The sequence below is a fragment of the Streptopelia decaocto genome (assembly GCF_964273445.1).
Source record: "Streptopelia decaocto genome assembly, chromosome: 6".
Lineage (NCBI taxonomy): Eukaryota > Metazoa > Chordata > Aves > Columbiformes > Columbidae > Streptopelia > Streptopelia decaocto.
In genome coordinates this window covers 34,269,833-34,290,042 of record NC_138660.1, presented here as the reverse complement: position 1 = coordinate 34,290,042, position 20,210 = coordinate 34,269,833, and the positions used below count along the sequence as shown (strand labels likewise).

Sequence of the window (20,210 nt, the reverse complement as noted above, 5' to 3'; positions counted from 1 at the left end):
CTGCTAGATTTTTTATTTTTTTGGAAGCAGATCCACTATTGATCAGCCAAGCAAAGCAAGGCCAGCGGCAGCCAGCACACTTGAGTGCCCAGGTAAGAAGAGGTAGAGGGGAGACAAGGAGGAGGATGCTTGAAGACAGCCAGCCAGGCTGGCTGTGCCTGCGGTGATTTAAGCATCATATAAACAAATGCTTCACTTCACATCGCTCAAAACAGAGTAACAGAATTAAACACACAAAACCACAGGTGTCTTCTCAAAAGCAAATCCCGGTGAGTCACCCTCTCCCAGTCAAGAAGGCAAAACACCGTACACAGGCACCAAGTCAGAAATCTGAGAACTCAGCGATGCCGAGCCGAGCGTTAAACAGCACAGGGAGCAAAACATGGAAGCAACAGGGAATGCAAATATTAGTACACAAGTATGTGTGTCACTGTACATATATCTGATTTGTATTTTAACAATTCAGAGAATGTAACTCAAAGGAAAATGTATGACTCTAACATGCAGCTTTGCCACCACTGGAAGCATTTGCTTAGGCATTCAGTGCGCGTTAACCGTGTGCCTTTACTACCCAGTTTCGCTCTATAATCAAAATCCCAAATAATTTCTAAACAGAATATTTTTCACCTGAGGGTGATGTGAACATTTTCCCAACAGAAATATGAGCAGAACCCAGGAAAGGACAAAACGAAGCCAGTTCTCTTAAAGGAAGGTGTGATATTTGGTTGGTTGGTTTGTGTTTTGTTTTTGTTTGTTTGTTTGAAGAAAGGAACCCGTGGTGTTGGGCTGATGAAGCTCTATCGGTGCAGTGCTCACCTGTGCCTCCGGAGGGCCCCCTTCATCTCTGATCAGCAGCAGATAGCTTTGTCCATCAACTACTATCTCTTTCTTGAATCTCCCACCTGTCACACAGAGTAACTCATTACAGAACTGAAAAACGTAAAAAATACAAAACAGAAAAAGGCTTCGCTTGTGGAAAAAAGGTGTCCTTAAGAACTTCCTCAAATTAATCATCTACCGTGAATATAACTTAAGTTCATATGCACATAACTCTCATAAGTAATTTTTATGTAAGTCACATTAAAAATAAGGCTAATGTGGAAAAAAGCCAACAATTGCATTACAAACACCAACTCCCATTTAGGTGTACTTGGTTTTGATACATATAGCTGTTTTTTAAAATGGTGAGAAATGTATCTCTAAGAAATGCAAACATAGGACAGTTGCATACAAACGTTATCTATTAGAACTAAAATAAATTTGTTGTGTGTCTCAGCATTTCCTCAAGAGAAGCCCAGTTCTTACAGCAGACATGTAATGTTATGAAAATGATACTTCTATATTCACAAACCACAGTTAGGGGAAAATACTAGACACGTTAGACAAAAAAACTACAATGGTGGTACCTTAACAGAGAATGTTATGCAACTTACTAGCAGGATGAATTAAAGACCTATTTTTGATATCTAAATAAAAGGAGCAGCATCGCAGCCTTCAGCCAAATTCTATTCCTGATCCTATTATTTCAGGAAGACGTAGAATATTGAGTGCTTGTGAAGACCAAAGAGCTGGCACCGAACCTAAGAAACCAAACGGGGCCATGCAGCTGCCCCATTCCCTTCTCTGTCCACTGGTCCAATGGGGACTTCGAGCCTGACCCAAGGGCAGAACTGGGATTGCTTTCCTTTGGGGTTAAGCACATTTCTGGCATCCTGCTGTGTCTCATGACGGACTTCAGATAACAACAAATCACATTTCAGGCTTCTGGTGTGACTGAGCCCAAGCCAGGATTAGCAAGCTTGGCCTGGCTAAGCCTTTGGGTTGTTCAGGCTCCTCTCCTGGAAGCAGAGGACTCCTATCTCCCCACTGATGCCCACAGCCTCCAGTCTTGGCATCGTCCCACTGCCTCACATCTGCATTTACTGGGCTAAGATAAAACATATCTACTGACACACATGCTAAACTCCTTTCTTTACCCCTCTTTTTTTTAACTGGAATTATTTCCAATTTGAATCTTGTTCCCCAAGTATGCTTACTTAAAAAGTTCTCATACTATCAAACCAAATGCATTTAGACACATGGTAAGTGGGTGAACAACTCTGACTTGTTCTCCAAACAAGCTCTCCGGGCACATAAGTCAGCGCACACAGGCTAATGCGGATCCTCAAAACGTTTGCACAAAAATTGCTCGCCTCGGGGAAACAACAACCTGGCTTAAACCCACCATTCCCACAGCCCAACCACTACAGCTGGTTTCAAATCAAGATCACTCAGCTATGTACAGTACTTAAGCATGTTTAAACGCATTTTGTTTTTAATACAAGACATAAGAACACAGGGGTTTGTTTGTGGATTTGCTGTTGTTGTTTTTCTGTTGTTTGTTGTTGTTTATTTTCTTTATAGACCTACCCTACTACGAACAGCTTAGCAGTACCAAACATGCAACAATTAAGATTGTCACATTTCTGGTTGTTTAATTGCACAGAAGGAGTAAAAGTGCTATATATAGATTTTCATTATCTTGCTCACAAGCTGAATTTCTATTTTGCCTTCGAAGACCAAGTGGCAGGTAAATATACATCATTACTGAACTTGAATAGAATAATCAAAATCAAGTGTGAAACCTTGAAAGGAAACTAGTCTCAGCTCTCAGGAACTGAGTTTCTAATAACCATATCATTATTTCTATATGTCATCAATTAATTGTATACACTTCATAATGAAGTGTTAAGTAAGATGAATTGCTTATATACAGCCCTCCAGAGAGGCTCTTTAAAGCTGTAAGTAACAATGGAAATGCAATATATATGTGATCGAAGAGTGAAGTTCTGCATAATTGCCATTCCCTATTTCCTTTTTTTAAACACTGCAAGTTCACACAGCTAATTATAAAATACCACAAACTGAACACATTCAAGAGCCAACTCATTATTCCCTCTTGTCAACAGGATGCCTTTCAGGTCTCACTGTATCTTCAAATGGTCCTCTGAGGTATAAAGAAGGTACAGACAAGGTAAAATAAAAAGCTTAAATAGAGAGGTTTTTTTAAAAAAATTCATATACCCATGTAATATTAAAATGTATACACACAGATCACAAGCATGAGCACTACAAGATTTATTCTTGAGAGCCACTTCAGGATCACTAGAGATGATGTTTGCAGGGGTAGGTTTGAGAAGTGTATATTTAACAAATACAGTGTAGAGTTACCCAACATCTCCCTTGCTATACGAATCCACACTAAGTGACCAGCTTGTACACCTCTTCCTCATCTTCTCCAAAACCCACTGTGCGTACAGCTCAGTACAATGATACTCTATTTTTATTTCCAGTATTCATTTCAAATCCTGACATGCTGTACCACATCATCACCAAGGTCTGTCACGCTGGAAGAGCAGCATATAGGCAATTTAAATCTATTCAAGTGGCTTTACCTTAAAAGCCAAGTGAGCTCGTTATCTGGAATATGCACTAGTTCCTTGCACATCCTCATGCATCCATTTATTTTTGTTTTGGTTTAGGTATTTCACAATAAATAGTTTAAACCTAATAACCCCACCAACCAAAATGTTTAAAAGAATGCCCTGCATTTCTGAACTTAAACAAGGATTTAAAAACAATCTGAAGATACACAAATGTAACAGGAGACTTGCGCTCATCCCCCAAATAAAAATTATTTTATGCAAATTTGAGATCAAAGCAGGATGCATCCCTATTAACTAGTGTTTCTACAACATTAAAGAGCCTTTATCATGCGCACGACGTAACGTTAGGTACTACACAGGACAGAGATTAAGAAAACCTACCTCGACATGAAAAAATTACACAAACAAAAGTATAAACGGTAAAGAATAAACAGACTTCTGCCAGTGTGTGAAACCAGGGCTCTGCGGTTGTCCTGCACATATCTGTGGTCATAAGATTAAGGGAAACAATTGACTGATTCTGCCTTTGCCTTGACGAGCCCTGACATGACCCATCTCCAGGCCCAGCAAGTAAAAGCAGTGAAAGGGCAGTGATTTTGAGACAGTTCAGCCTGTACTAGTAATTTAAAACAAAACAAAGCAAAACATCTTTGGCATTTCTAAAGTGTCACAGGGGCATCAGGAAAGAAGAAAGCAGAGAGACCAGCCAGTTCAAATATTGAACTACTGCAACTGGTCAAAGAAGTCATGAACTCTCCCATGGCTACAAAATACCATAGTATTTTTTTAATGTATTTGTCTATATGATGGAGGCACAAGATACTGTCTAAACTGAAGACACTGAAAACAAAGAAATGATCTTCTTAATTTAAAGAATGAGCACAAAAAAACACAGCGCGAGTCCCAAGGGAGGTGGTGAGCTTTGTTCCACTCCCATCAGTATTATGACACACACAGCTTTTTAATGAGGGAATTTCTCAACTACTGTATGCACCTGCCAAAGGAGGTCACTGAAAGAGACTGGCAGCCTGGACTATGGCTCTGAAGGACGAAGCGACGGCTCCTGATACGTCCTAACAGGCACGTCAAAGCACAAAGATGCTGGAGCGCAAGATGTGCAATCAACAGCTGAACTATTATATATTTACTTGCAGCCCCAACCCCAGCTCTAAAGCCATATAAAAGACATGCCAGTGAATATCTAAATAACTCTCTACAGCCAGACAGATGGAGTTGGAAACTGTTTTCATGAAATATGACAGTAATTTTATAAAAACAAATCACTGAAACTGTGTGGAAGCTTTAATTTGGGAGGATTTTAGTATGTGATTTATTTATTTTCTCTAAAGCTCTGTATTCATAAATCGCTGCATTATTCCCAGGTTTCCAGGGCAAGATCATTATCAATTCACACAGACTCATTTTCAGACACGTACAGAATTTTGCATAAGGCGGCAAACATTACTGCTGTGTATAAACCACAGTACCCACCACAAAACAGAGCTGTGGTTCTGATGCCACCCATAAAACCAACCATGCTCCTCTCTGCATTAGGCCAGATTCCTACTATAAAATGCTCCAGACAAAAATACAGCTTTGATCAATATAAAGCTAAATAAATTCTGTGTGTCAGTGATTTACAACCACAGCTAAAAACCCAGCACAAGTCAGAATACCAGGCTGAGGGAATCAACAAAAGCTTCCTAATCTCATTTCTATGCACATCGTTCTACAAAGGTTCACCCTTCGAATCAGAAGAGCTAAGAAACTGTCCTTTGGTAAAAATTGATACTAGCTTTAAATACCACGCACATTTGTAATCAAAAGGTGCTCAATACTGCAAAAGCTTTTTACTACACGGGGAATTGCGTGGATGGAGGTTTTCATCCTGCTCTGAAAGCCTGGCTGCCGAGAGCTGTTCCACTGCGTAATTGCTCACCAGAGCAACCGCTGATTTTCATACTGTGTCCCCAGGCCCGTCTGCCTTCACCAGGCTCTTTATTCAAGCAAATTGCCACGGGGATGAAGTTATTTGGCCATATGAGAAAGATAAATTCGGGGGGCTGGGCGCATGACAAGCCCACGTCTACCACAACTGTGGGGGCAGGGCAGGCAGGGAAGCAGAGACCAAAGGGACGAGTGAAGCAGCCGTAAAAGCCTCTATTTTGTACTCCCAATGACACGTGAATTTTGACAACAGTGGCCAGTTGTCTCACAAACGCAGTCTCCTTTTTTTGTTTTTCTTAGGACGGAAAAGACAAGAATCTAGCTCCTCTTCAAGGAAACACGTTTAAAAGCCACCTATTCCTTCTGTTCATACATCCAGGACAAAATATATTAAAAACTGTTGATTAAGCTCAGAAACAATAAATGCTCTCAAGATCTGCAGCTATGCAGAAGCACCAAAGAAGAATGACAGCAAGAGTCCGGTAAACCAATGCCAGTGTTGCAGCTCAAGGTTACCCAAAGTTTTTATTTAAATAAACCATCCTTTCAAAATGTTTTTTTCTCAGTGTTTCCCAATAAAGCATATTATCACACAAGAAGCGTTAAAACTGAATTTTTACCACATCAAGTTGTGCTCAGCGCTTGATGTCAACTCACATTGGCATTAGCAGAAGAGACTATTGCAAACTACCTCTGAGCCACATGAGAAGCAAGCTCTTGGGTATTTCCTTAATGCAAATATTGTGCTAGACGAGACTTCAGAAACCAAATGTGGTTGAGCTGGGTGCAGCGTCAAACCACAGAAGTGCAAAGACTGGGGAAGCATCACCCTGGCACGAGACCACAGCCGCACGCAGATAACTGCACCACCTCCCAACAAAGCACCAGGGTTCAAACAAAACAAAACACCAAACCAAGAAAAAAAACGCAAACAAAGAAACAAAACAACAAAACAACCTTGACTGAGCCTTTTGAAACCCACCATCTGCTTCTCCCAACAGATTTTGGAAAAGACACGGATCAAATAATGGGCTAGAATATCAGACTACCAAGCTATACCCAATTAAAGCAAGGTACACACACAGGCACCATGTACGATGTAATATAATCACATCATATAGATAATCTTATCATTACATACAAACTGACAAGGAAGCACCAAAAGATGTTGTAATTCCATGAAAAGAAGGTTTACTATTGGAATTTTAGTAGCAGCTGCAATTACATTTAAAAACTTAATTTTGAGATACATTCACTGAAATATTTGCAGTGCTAGATTGGATGGGTCCACAAAACCTGGTGATGATTTCCATGGAGATCAACTGAATTTTAAGTTTTTAAGCTTTCAGGAAAACATGGCTTACACTTAAAAAAAGTTTACTTCTCAAGTTGCATAGAATTAGAGACCATAATTAAAATCCAGACAGAAAATGGGATGGAGGGGACTCATCTTGAGAACATATCAAGACAGTGACACTGAATGACATTTCTGCAAGGGCATTTGGTCTCATTTCCACGTGGTATAAAATAATTTAACAAAGAGTAGGAAAGTCCTGAGCAGCCTGACTGGGGCTGCAAATTAAACAAATAAGGAACGGGGGGAAATCCTGCTGCAACCCACTCTTAGCTCAACACCAGCCAACTAGTATGAAATACCCAGCAGTTGCTTCTAGTTAATTTAAACAGTTGCCAGCATCTAAAGAAAACAAAACAAAAAAATGCAGTGCTTCACAGACCAGTCTGGAAAGAGCATTTATTTGAGCCACCCACACGTTATTACACACAAACACAGTTATTAGACATTTGGGTGCAGGGAGGGAAAAATTCCACAGCACATTATCTCTCTGCTAGAAGAACCTGGCATAGGGAAAAGGAGAAGCCAGAAGTAAGTAGTCTGAGATTCCCATTCAATGTTATATTTCGGGTGGAAGGAGAAGAAAATGATCAATTAACCACCAAGATAAACTAGTATAAAAAAGAGCCAGCCTCTGAGCAATTAAGTTCCTTCACGACATGAAGACAGGCCTTGGAGAAGAGTAGTGCATGTTATATTCTCACTAGAAAGCTGCTGTCTGTGACATACTGCTTGTAAGCTAATTAGAGATGCCCAGTCTTAATAAAATTACAGTTGTGAGTGCAGACGCAGATGTAAGCCGTGCTTGGTACTCATCAAATGACTCATCTTTAAAAAAGTAAGATACCGACGCAAGTTTCTGCAGGAGTTTCGAGTCTCATGTAAGTATTTGATTAATAACCTAGAAGATGGAAGTAACACGTTATTTAAATTCTAGATAATGAAGCGAAGCAGGAGGGACGGCAATGATATTAGAAAAATGGGATTGTAATTCAACATTGCCACAACAAATTAGAAAAACAGATTGGAAAGAACAGCAGCAGCATCCCAGAGACCGACCGGCCGCAGGAGATAAGTAAAGATGGAAGTAAAGATACAAAGCTCTACTCAAGAGTCACCAAAATTCTAGGTATAAACTTAGGGAACTATATTCCAGCAGGAAAGCTGACAAGCAGAATGAGATTCCGGCAAGTACCCACTGCTAATGTGCTTTTTAAAACAGTTTTGCCCTCAGAGCATTTCAAATCTTGTATGGTTATGATTTCACTCTCCTGGCTAGAAGCATCCCTGTGCCTCAGGGTATCCTGTTTACAAAATAATCAGTATCTGATTATCTGTTGCACAAACTAGAGAATCTCCTCATCTGTTAAGCCCGTTTAGGGAGTAGTACTCTATTTCCCTTTTCAGCAGAAGCCATACAGGTAGCACGCCTCTCAAGGACAACTTAAAAAAATGTGTTTAGGTAATACTGAAGGATGTGACACAGCTGAAATAGTACAATATGCTACTATTTAGCATCATAGCAAAAGCATTTGTATTTAAAGCAGCACATTGATTTTTAGAAATTACACCAGAATTACACCGACCACTTTACACTTGACTGGAAAGAATCTATGGTTGTCTTTCCTCCTAAGAAAGGCACAGCACCAACTGATACCAGATTTTATATACAATAAATAGGTTTGAGATTTTAATCCTGGTCGAGGTTCTAGTGCGAATTTGCAAAATTCTGAAACACTGTCTGCAAAGTGATAAAGCACCTGTGCCCTGCAAGCAAGCACTCCTATCTCCAAATTTACCCCACAAACAAGATAGTAGACATCCACCAGTTCAACATGATGCAGTGATATATTTTCATCTGACATCTACTGCACATAAATACACAAAAATTTTGGCACTGAGCAAGTAAAAGCTGAATATGTTACATGTTGTGAGTGTGCCCTTCTTCATAGTTCATTCATGTGAAAAAATACTTCTGACAGTTTAAAGGGGTGGAAAAATAACAAGTAGGAACCTGCGAGGAACCTCCTCCTCCAACAGTCACCCCAACGTCCTGAGTGCCAGGAGCCTCTTGCAGCCACAGCTGCATCACCTGCAGGACCTTCTCTGTACACTGAATCCTGCAACTGCAATTTCAAATTATTTTAAGATTCCTGCACCGCTGCATTCTCATCAGCACCCTGATCTCTTAACTGGGCGCGGTTTTATTTGAATCTCATCAGGGCACAACCATGAATGTCATATATTTGATCTCAGACAGTAAAACTCCTCAGATGAACATACTCAAGTATTTTTAAAAGCTATGCTTTAATAAGTATTAAAACGGAAGAGAGAAAAGGTATTTGTACATTTACAGGGGTGTGACCAGTACTCGCAGCTTCCCACCCTGGCAATATGGTCAGGAAAACATCATTTTATAAGGCAAACAGCCACATCTAGTGCTATCATCATCCCACCAAGGATCCCCCGAATAACCTGTCTGTCCCCATATTGTCAGCTGACAAGGGTCTACAATTAAATTAATGGTTCAATTTATACTAATAAGATAGGAAATCAGGCATATCCCATAGCCTTTCTTTACGTGTGTGCTGGGGTTTGTGTTTGGTTTTTGTTTGTTTGTTTTTACTTTTTATTTTATTGACAGCAGGTGCAGACAGTTGCTTACACGTCACTCCCACTAACTGTATATACACTACAAGTCTAATTTTAAACGCTTATTTTTATCAAGCCAGCTGGAGACGGACAGAAACCAACCAGCAGCAATCGGCTTCCCTGGGCAGGATGTGATGCTACTTTTGTAGACTCCTACCTGTTTCCATCACCAGTCGTTTCAAGTTTAAAAAGCTTACACCCCAAAATACCACTTTCCAAACAAAGTTCCTTACAAAGTTAGCCCCACAACTTAAAATATTATACCATAGCTCTTTTTTTGCTGCAGTTCCTTAAAAAAATGTTTTATCACATACTTCCCTTTCCAGATGCTACCCTGCTCAGCCAGATACTCACACAGCTTCTACCTTTCAATCTACCATATAAATAATCTCCTGCCAACACCTGCTCAAAGTTTCTCCATCTAAATTCAACTCCAGAAGTTTCCAACATAATTTCAAAGATCTTCACATACATACTAACAAACCCTGAACTGCATAACCAAGATAAGCTAAAAACGCCTATAAGCATAGACTTCAGGCTTCTTTTTTCTCTCTATTTTTAAAATATCCCTTTGCTTTTTATACTTAGTTTATAGCTGGGTTCTATAATATCTGAGCATTCACAGTATTACATTGCAAATAGCAACCCTGAAGTTAAAGCCGGACTTAACTAGCTGTGATTATACTATAATCTGTCTGAACACACACAAAAAATCAAGTCTGCTAAGGAAACCCAAGGGGTTTTGGTTTTGGTTTGGTTTTTTGTTTGTTTTGGGTTTTTTTGTTTGGTTGGGGTTTTTTTGGTAACAGAATGGCCATTACATAAGAGCATACTATATCTTACAGGTACAAAAATTCATTTTCATCTGTATTCTGTATTTCACTAAATATCTTTTATATTAATATCACTCAGAAACAAGGAGGAGAGGGAATGAGGAACGAGAATTACAGCACTAAAATAAGTGACAAGTTTTTTTCAGATTGATGACCTAATGGCAAGTGGCAGCCCTAGAAATATACATGGAAAGGTTCAGAATGAGCAGCACTGAGGAAAACACGTTGTCTGTTTAAAATTCTCACCCAGAAGAAAAGCCAGACAATGGGAGTTGGGAGAGAAGCTGAGCCACTCTCCCTCCATCCATCTTTATTCCTTTTGTACATGGGGGGAAATGAGATGGAGCATTCTGGAGATTCTGCACCTCCTGCAGAATAAGCTGCCTTTCCAGTACCACGGAATCCAGATTGTCATGTAGCCAGGGTCTAATCTGCCATTCTGCAAGGCCCAAGGCCCCTGGCATTACTAAAATGGGTAGAAAGCCTAATGACAGCCTGCTCTAGCAGCAAATTCAGAAGTCTTTTGAGAATTAAACATATTGTGAATATAATTGGCTAACTATTATGCGCTGCTTTCTGCTACAACTCCCAAAACAAAATAAGATTAAATGGAAGGGTGGAAAACAAAAACAAGAAAAAAGTCAAATACAAGCTGAAACATTGAAATTTTGCTTCAGGATGGAGAGCTAAACACTGGGCTATGACTTATAAGTAATATTTGAAAAATATTTGAAAAATAAGGCAGAAGGCAAGTCCTTGTTGTAGCAGGAGCCCCTCCAGCCTGGCTTCTGACTCAACAGCAGCAAAGAGCACTGGAGACATAAGAGTCACTTTTATTACTGCTAAGAGCCTACAGATGAAATAGCAGTTATAAATCTGAACTGCAGTTTTTACCTGGGACACAACCTTCAGAGGAACCTGTTATGAGAAGGGCACAAATCCTACACACATCACTCATCAAAACCTTTGAATGTCCAAGGTGTAATTCAAAGACATCATCTTAAAGATCAGTCAACTCTCAAGGCACAGGAGCAAAAATGGAAGCCCCTCCTAGAAAACTGCTTCTTCAGCATCTTCCCCCGGGAAAAAGAGCAAATACTTAACTTCCCTTAATTAACACTGTTCCTTATTTGTGCAGCACTTTAAACAGTAGCCAACTTGACGGCTGGAACAGAGGTTTTCAAAGAATTCTTTAACCTACAGAGCCAGTCTCAGGGGGACCAGGAGAGGGAAGGGCTGCAGAGGGGAGATTGCAGAATACATAAACACGCTCTTTTACGCTAAGCCTGAAAGGCTCCAAAAAGCCCAAGAGAGCCAACCGCAGCAATACTTTTAAAATGATAAAAAAAGACAAGTGTTATCTTCTATCTGGATGTCAGCATGAAATGTCAAATAGAAATAATCAGCTGACAGTATTATAACGAAACAGAAGACAAAGAACTGAAAGGAGATAATTTTGAAACACATGTCTGAAGTCATCATTGTCTCCTGCACACAACACGGCATTTGTCTGTATTTTTACGGACAAAAAGAGTGCTCTGATAGCTTCAGCTGCCCCACAAAGTGCTGTGTAAAGCTTGTGGAACATTGCACTAAGGATTTCAATTTAACATGAAAAATCTCAGCTTCCCTATGTTTTGTGGTTCAAATGCTGTAATGAATGCAATATCCAGCTCCTTTAAGGTTAACGCTTCTTTTTTGAACCCGCACTTGGAATTATTCTAAAATCTCCCTGTATAAGCTATGTATAGATTTTTACATGTATGGTGATAACTGTATGGAATTCCAGGACCCCACGAGTGAAAAAGCATGGAAGTCTATCTTTGAAGAAGAGCTTGTAAGTACATATTCAGAGGACAAATTTCTCTGCTCTTCATTTGCATTTCAGCCGGCTTGCTCACCGAGAACGGAACACACAGATTAGTCTGGGACACATCCTCCTTTTACTCATGAAAGAGAACATTTGGTTGTTTAGTTAACATGGCCCCCAGATTCCTACATATTTGGAAAAAAAAAAAAAAAAATCACTAGATGAAAATAGCTAATGGCTTCTGTGAAGAGATTTGCAACCTTATGAACCTAATTGCTCACAGAAGGAAAAACTATATTTTTACCCTGCACATGGGAAGAAGGGGATGAGAATTGCTGTTACAGAAGAGGTTTTCCAATCCTGCTGCAGCCCCCATGTTCTATTCAGCCTGAAACACCAAATTGCGGTCCCCATCTCACTAGTAAATCCCATAGCACATCCAGGTGTAAAGAATGTCAAAACATGATATTCCCTTCCCATCCTGCTTGCCTGATCACTTAATTTAACATAATGCAAGCAAAGAACAATCATTTTTTGTTTGTTTGTTTTTGGGTTTTTTTCAGAAGAACAATCTCCATTCTTGGTTTCATCTCAGCAACTGGAGCATTAGACCTTTTCCATGAACGGCACCAACTAGAAGGTTATCTAGGTTAATAGATTACACCTGAACTTTCTGTATACGTATTTTTGTAAGACTCTGTGGTCAGGCAAAAGTCTCATGAGGGGCTGCTGAACAACAGCAGCTGAAATTGTACAGTGGTCTTTCTCAATCTCCCTTGCATAATTACACTTTGCTGAAGTAACATGATACGGATATAGTTACTAGATAGAAATTGAAAAGCATGGACATCCACCCCCCACTATGAAATTTCTACGCGTTTGGGTAACAGGCTGGCAGCTTACTTTCATGGTACTTTCATTACATTCCTTTTTCTTCAAATGGAAGGCTGAAGGTGACACTTGGTTTAGTATTTTAATAATAAACATGAAGTTTTACGACCATTCCTGTTATTGTTTACTATTTTAGTAATAAACATTAAGGTTTAAGACCATTCCTGTTACTCAAGTGATAGACCGTTGATTGCAGGTACTGAAAAAAGTTACTCTGTGAAGGCTGCTAAGTGTAAAATTATTTTTAGGTCAAGTCTGGAACGAAAATAAATGACCACAGCTTTCTGGGAAACACATAAAGGCTTTATTCCATACCACTTCCTGGGGTACATATTTATTGTAGCCCTTCACACCTAAGAGACCTCTAACTGAAATTAAGTGGCACTTGAAATCTGATGCATTGTACCCCCACGGACAGACCCAGGTCCCAGTTTGGGGGTGCCCAGGTGTAGCTCCCCACGGATGCAGCCAGCGAGAAAAAGAACTAAAATGGGCTACAATTACAAAAAGGAAATGGGAAAGAAGAAACCAATGGCAATTGAATAACCTTATCTTGTATAAGCAATAAAAAGTCATAGATTAAAAAAACACAGGGTTAAAAAAAAAATACCTATTAGTGGTAAAATAATCCCCTGTAAGAGCTTCCAACGCCTGTCATTTGTACTGTGTATTACATGAGAAGCATAAGCATTATCAACCTGGAGAGCGGGGAATAGACAGTATTGCAAAGATTCACATCCTACATTTTTATTTACATTATATTCACAAGTTCCTCCACACAAAGATACACTCAAGTCAGGGTGCTGGGCTGCCTTTATGTTTTTGAGAGCACAAAAACATTTTACTCTTCCAAGAAATGTTAAGTACAACCCAACATTTACTTATTAACCTATTTAAAACATCCGTGTCTCATTTTAATGTCAAAGTAGAGCAGATTGACACTAAATAACAACAAATTCTCAGAAAACTAGCAGCAAAATGGGTAATTTTCAGTTTCAGGCAATAAGTGATGCTTTAAGTTATTTAAAGCCAGGCTCATACATGATAGTGGAGACCTGCACCCTTACAACCTTTTCACAGATTATCAGAGATACAACCAGAAGACTTGCAATGCCGGCTACACTGGGAAAGGTTAAAACCCTCTTTTTTTCCTCATCCCAGCTGAGACACCTTGGTCAACAATTTACCTGCTTTTTTTATTAGGCTGACTGGAAAAAAAAAACCTGAAATAATCATAACATGAATTAGGGTATTCACAGACATGCCAGAGATGTGCAAAAGCCTTTAAGTCATGTCTTACACCTCCATGGCTTTTTTGAAATGAAAACCCCAACAGTAACAGAATATTCCTGACACTCACTGTGCCTGTAAACTTAAATTCACCTTGGACTGCAAAGTACTTGGTCTCAAATTCCATGCACACCACTTCTCACTTTGTTCCTACAGGTAGAATTAAATTTAGACTGGTGAAAAAAGATACCAGGTTGCACACATTTTAGTTGCTGTTTCAGCTGCATAAAAAAATCCAACATCCGCTGTTCAGTCATAGATTTTCTTCCAGTCACTTGGAAGGTTCTTAGGAGATCACAAATCACTTTAATAATTACCCTGTTTCCCATCACTTTCCTGTTGTATCATTATAGAAGAAAATTGCAAGTCCCCGACTTGTAACAGGGCAATACATCATTTATTTTTTTACATCAAAATGCATCTGCTTTAAAAGTGTGTCACACAAGAATATATCTTTGTGCACATTAAATATGCAAAGGAAGAGATTAAAAGTTACTTTTCTCCCCAGGCAAGACTTATTCTATGAGAAAACAAAAGTTCTCATGTTGCAATCACACTAGAGACTAAAATTAATTCTGAACAGAAATAGAAGTTGGACTAGACAATGAGAAAACTGCTTTACACTTCAATGTGATATGATTCCTCCTCTCAGTGGGGAGGTGGTGTCAGGTGGCAAGAGAAACACCTCATCTTACAGAAAAGAGCTGGAGGAAACATGAAACCATCTTTATACAGTTAAGATTTATTTACTGGAATGCCAAAGCTGCCTTTAATGCCTACACGAGCTCTGGCACTTGTCTCATTCAGGGCAGGTTTCATGGTAATTGTAGCAATTCAGAAGGCAAAGGAGAGCAGAAATAAGGGTCCCTGGTTCTAATCACCACTTTCACATGAAGCATGCATCCATCATTTTACCAATTAGATACTAATTATATGATGTCTGATAAATTTTGCTGGTAGTAAGCCACCCGAAGTCAGTAAACTTTTGTTTTCTTAAACAGTCAAGCAGCTGAGACCTTAACACCTGATATACAAACTATTCTTTACCCAGTTTAACAATCCAAAATGTTTAAAGGACCTCAGAAAAGACAAGGATCCGCACTGGTCTCCAACACAAAGGCTTACACTTTGCCTGGATTTATTAAGCACCATGTTCCCATCCAGAATATAAAAATCAAGAGTCCTGCACTGCAATGCAACCGAACCATCCACACTGCTGCTGTATGTTCTATAGAAAGACAGTGTAAGGAATTATGCTTGGAAGAGAAAGAAATAAAACACTAACAAATCACTACTACTGATGTTTACTAAGCATAATTTGTATGTTCTGGATTTCCTTTAATACTAACTTGATTAGAAATCTTGAGCCTATCCCTTACAAGGTGAATTAGAGCTCTTAATTATTCCAGTTTTTCTACTGTTAATGAAATGGAATGGTGTCATTAGTGAGGCTTGTCAGCTACACTTATGTGCAAAGGAATGATCTGACCCCGCTTTTGTCAGCTAATCCTTTCAGGAAAAACAGTTTGAACGCCACTCAAGCACTGTAAATAAAAATCTTTGAAGACAAAGACGACAGATGGGAACACACTCAAGGAACATCATCTAAAATATTCATAGTTTAGGAGAAGAATACTAGTAACACTCCAAACAATCAATGTATTTCAATCTTTTAAGGAAAGAAAAAAAAACACAAAACCAACAAATATTTCCCGTTCATGAAATGAAATGAAAATATCTGTGGAGATACTAATTTTTGCCGAGGATATGTTGCATTCAGTGGATCTACAAACTCCACAACCATTTCTCGCTATCGGCATTCACCAGCAGCAGCGTAAATGTAATGTATATGCAGATCTGTTGCAAGGCTCAGTTATCACCCCACCAGTCCTAGATCCAAAGCAGCAAAAACATTTAAGGGAAGCTTATAAAACGGAAGACTTCACTGCTTACTGCAATTAAACAAGAGAAAGCCTTGTCCATCCCTCCCTTTCCCTCTCCTCCCATTTTAACTACAATTCAGGACTGTTAAAATGTCAAGTACTATGCTTAATAGCTTTCTTTGGTAAGAGTTAATTTGAAACAAATGTTACCATAGATGCATGAAGCTACAAACTATTGCTGAAAAGACAACTACAGCAAGAGACAAAACAGTGATATGTACTAGACTTGAAATCAAAAGGAAACAAATCGAAATGATACACAAAACAAAGGAAAACGCTATAGTACAGAAACTGCCATCTGTCTCTTCAAAACAAGAGCTGCCATGAAGACAATGTATAGTTACCTGCATCCATATCTGCAAAGAATGGAACAGCCAGTAAGGAAAAGAAGGAACCAGAAATTCAGTGTCTCAGAGTTGGATTTAAAAGTTCATAAGGAAAATAGATAAAAAAAATCATCAAAAAAGTATTTAGTGTAAGATACACCACTATAAGGTACTATATTTTTTGATTTCAAGCTATAAACTTAGATTAATGTTAATCACTACAACATTTTTCAGTTCTAAATTAATTTTCTATGGCACGAGAACATTTTTTTTAAACAACTTGAAGACCAAAGATTTAACATATTAAACACGGAACAAGTTACATCTTTAGTTTGGGCTTGTGAAGTTTTTTATTCTCCCAACACCAAAGCCAAAGGGCTCGATCCCGTAGAAATGTAGCACTAGATACAGCAATTGCAGCTTTCAAGAGCCAAATTGAAAGCAGCAGCACTACTGAGAGCAGTCAGCTTTCCTCAATACAGGACTAGAAGTTTCCCATATGGACATGTAAGGGGTGCCAAAGTATTTAAGGACACTGAGGAGTTATGAAAAAGCTACAGTTACAGTAATCGTATTTACTTCTCTCAGTCTGAAGAGTGTTAAAGGAAAAAAATCTCCATGAGCACTGGAAAAGCAAATCAGAATCTTTACTGATTCATTTGTGCATGACTAAAAATGAATAAAGATGTAGTTTGTGGGGGGGAAACAAAAAAAAAAAAGTGAAATTTGCATATTCACATACCTTCAGGTGATTCCTCCTGGACATACGTGCCAGTCAGATACCGGTGTACAAGGGCGGACTTGCCACTTGCTAGGTTACCCACAATCCCCTGGAATTAAAAAAAAAAAAAAAAAAAAAAAAAAAGGAGAAAATTAAACTTCAATTAATCCCCCCCCAAACCAGTATATTCAAGCAAAAACTTAATGCAGAAATAACTTCTCTGCGCCGAGGAGAAAGCGCACACAATAAAAACGCTCTCAAATATGCCAACAAGGTATCCGCCAAAAAGTTAAGGCTACATCTCTCCACTGATGCAAAGTGGGAACATGAGGCAATATAGAGAGCTCAGGGAAGGAGCGGGAAGCTCAGAACAAACTTGTCACCTCTTTACTGAAAAATATAAACACATTGCTAAATTCTCATGCTGGAAAATACCTCCGTAGGCTATTCACTCACACTGACTCACTACTGAATCACACACACAATACAAATGGCTCTAGACATATCTTGGCATACCAACCGTGACTTGTTAAAGTCCCCTATTTTACCAATGAGTTTACAGCTCAAACTGCCCATGACTAAACATCTGCAGAACAGGGAACATCCAACAATCAAACAGAAGTACTCAATCTTAAAGCACATGAGATTTTTCTGTTAAGCTGGTTAGCAAGCATTTATTTTTAAAAACCCAGGCAGAAGAAAACAAATGCACCCCAGCACCAAACCAGTTTTCTTCCCAGAGGTTCTCAAATGTCAAAGACTCAGAGATTTGCCTTTTCTGTTGCGTTAAAAGGGGCACGAGGGTGTTTCAAAGCCTGCCTGCGTTACTCCCACAATACCACACAAACCTCAGCTTTGTGCTGCCAGCCAGTACAAGTCCTGCTGATTTGTCCCTGGGCCTGAGCATCAACTAAAATCAGCAGGACAGATGCAGCCGGCAGGAGCAAAGCCTGGATGCACAGCCCAGGGGACAGGAGGGTTTGGAGGATATACCTTCTCTACGCTTTAAATAAACACCTTCATTTTTCTTGCTCAGTTGTCATCTGCTTATTCAGATCTCCCTGTTGAACATAACTCTGCTTATTCAGTTTCTGGGGGAGGAGATGGGAACTGATTTCATCCTTTAAACAAACATAAGCCCACTCTGTTCTTACATGTTTATCTTGACCCTAACCAAAAGGTTCGGAACATAAGATCCCTGGAGAGTGGATGAACTCTGCTGATCTGTCTGAGTTTGCCAAATAGAGGCAGCATGGACAAGTCACGCATTAATACACACTCTCTGCTCCATTTTCATAACCATAACTAGGGAGAAACTATCCTCCTTATCAAAAATTACTTAAACCAACATCATGGAGCTGCCTTAAAATAACCCAATGACAGTTTTGGAGTTGAGGGGTGGGAGGGGAAGGAAAACAATTATTCGTTCTTTACAACCCAGAATAACCTTTAATTAAGACAAGGATACCAGTGCTGCAAAGAATGCCCACTTTATCTCTACAGCTGATGTGCAAGAACATCTCAGATAAAGCAGCAGCTTAGGCAAAGAGCAAATGGAAGGCGTCACCCTCCAGCCCTTATGACAGCAGGGGCGTTAAGTGTGATGAACAGGGTGAGCTACAGTGGAGGAAAAAAGAAAAACCAGGAACTCCAAAACAGATTTCAAAAGTAACAGCAAACAAGAAAAAAACCATGATCTAACTTGGGGGTGGTGCAGGGCAGAAAAGGCAGAGAGAAGAAGAGACATCAGGTCCCATGCTTCACCTTCTCCTTGTTCACCTTTGCAGGAAAGAAATTAGACAGAAAACAGTCTGTAATTTACAATTTTAAAAAAGGCATGAAAATAAATATAAACCAAGAAAGCCACTGTAAGCATAGCTGCTATTGAAGAGCAGTCTCTCAAAAATAAAAATGAAGCCACAGCCCAAGTGGTTAGACAACACGTCTGTTCCTTGGGCTCTGCACTGACTTTGAAGAGTGTTTAAACCAGTGTACCATACTAGAAGCTTTTAATCTAACTTGGGCTGTCCTAGTATGTACAGAGATATCTACATCTAAAAGTGGGTGCAAGATACATGACAGAGGCAAATGCCCCAGACCTCACTTCCATGGGACAATGCTCTGGAAACACACCACAGAGCTTCGTTTAGGTCTGACTGAGATAAAACTATTCATCAGATCCATTTTCACCTTCAAGACTCAAAAGCTTTGCTTGGAATCCAGAGAAAAAGAAGTTACAAAAGATACCCTCTTAAAAAGACGTATTGTTGCAACTTCACAGAAAAGAAAAAGCAACTGATACTCTTTCAGGGCGAAGGGTAACTTCTATAGATGCCTGGCTTCGTCTACCTGACAAACTTCTTCACACAGGATGCTAAACACCAATACAAGCATACAGCTGATGCCTCAGACATTGTAAATCATCAGTATGCTCTGCATACCCTGTTTTGCAAGCAAGTCAGACTGCAACGTGACTGAGGCTGCAAGATGCTCACACTTACTTGCTGAAGACAAATGTTTTGGAACAGAGTCTACAAAGAAGGTCTCTTAGTTTGAGTAAATAAACGTTTTGGGTACACAGATCATTTAAGTTCTCTGGGCAATCTACTCAGAAAAGCTACACCATGAGGTCACTATGACTTCCACATTTTGCCAACATGAGAGAGCCAACAGCTGGGATGAGTGATGTGGGCACACGTGTGGTGGGATTCTGGCTCAACATCTTTCACCTTGAGGACAAGCTAATAGGAAAAAAAAAAAAAAAACCCACTCTCTCTCCAGCACCCGCATTTCCAAAATTCTTCTTTAGTCTCACAGATGCACTGGGAAAGTATATGGTGTGTCACTGAAAATTAAGTGACAAAACCTAAAGCAAACTTAATACAGAAACGAGTTGCTGTATCAAGAGTGGACAGTAAGCAAAGCCCTAAGACAGTGTATGGCACAAGAAAACATAAAATATTCATTTGCTGATTTTTTTTAAATCACACTGATCCTCAGTTCACCCATTCAATGTAC

General features: G+C 39.4%; 1 protein-coding gene across 7 annotated transcripts in view; it reads right to left on the bottom strand.

Moving 5' to 3' along the window:
* The window catches only part of AGAP1 (ArfGAP with GTPase domain, ankyrin repeat and PH domain 1), a 365,836-nt gene that overhangs the window by 230,266 nt on the left and 115,360 nt on the right, over positions 1-20,210 (bottom strand). For 5 of the 7 annotated variants that reach the window (XM_082055530.1, XM_082055531.1, XM_082055527.1 and 2 more), the window contains exons 3-4: positions 17,214-17,301; positions 817-902 (exon numbers count right to left, since the gene is read on the bottom strand). In XM_082055530.1, coding sequence (XP_081911656.1) covers positions 817-902; positions 17,214-17,301 — 174 coding nt within the window. The remainder of the gene's footprint in view (positions 1-816; positions 903-17,213; positions 17,302-20,210) is intronic. The other 2 variants (XM_082055532.1, XM_082055533.1) reach the window with 1 other exon arrangement.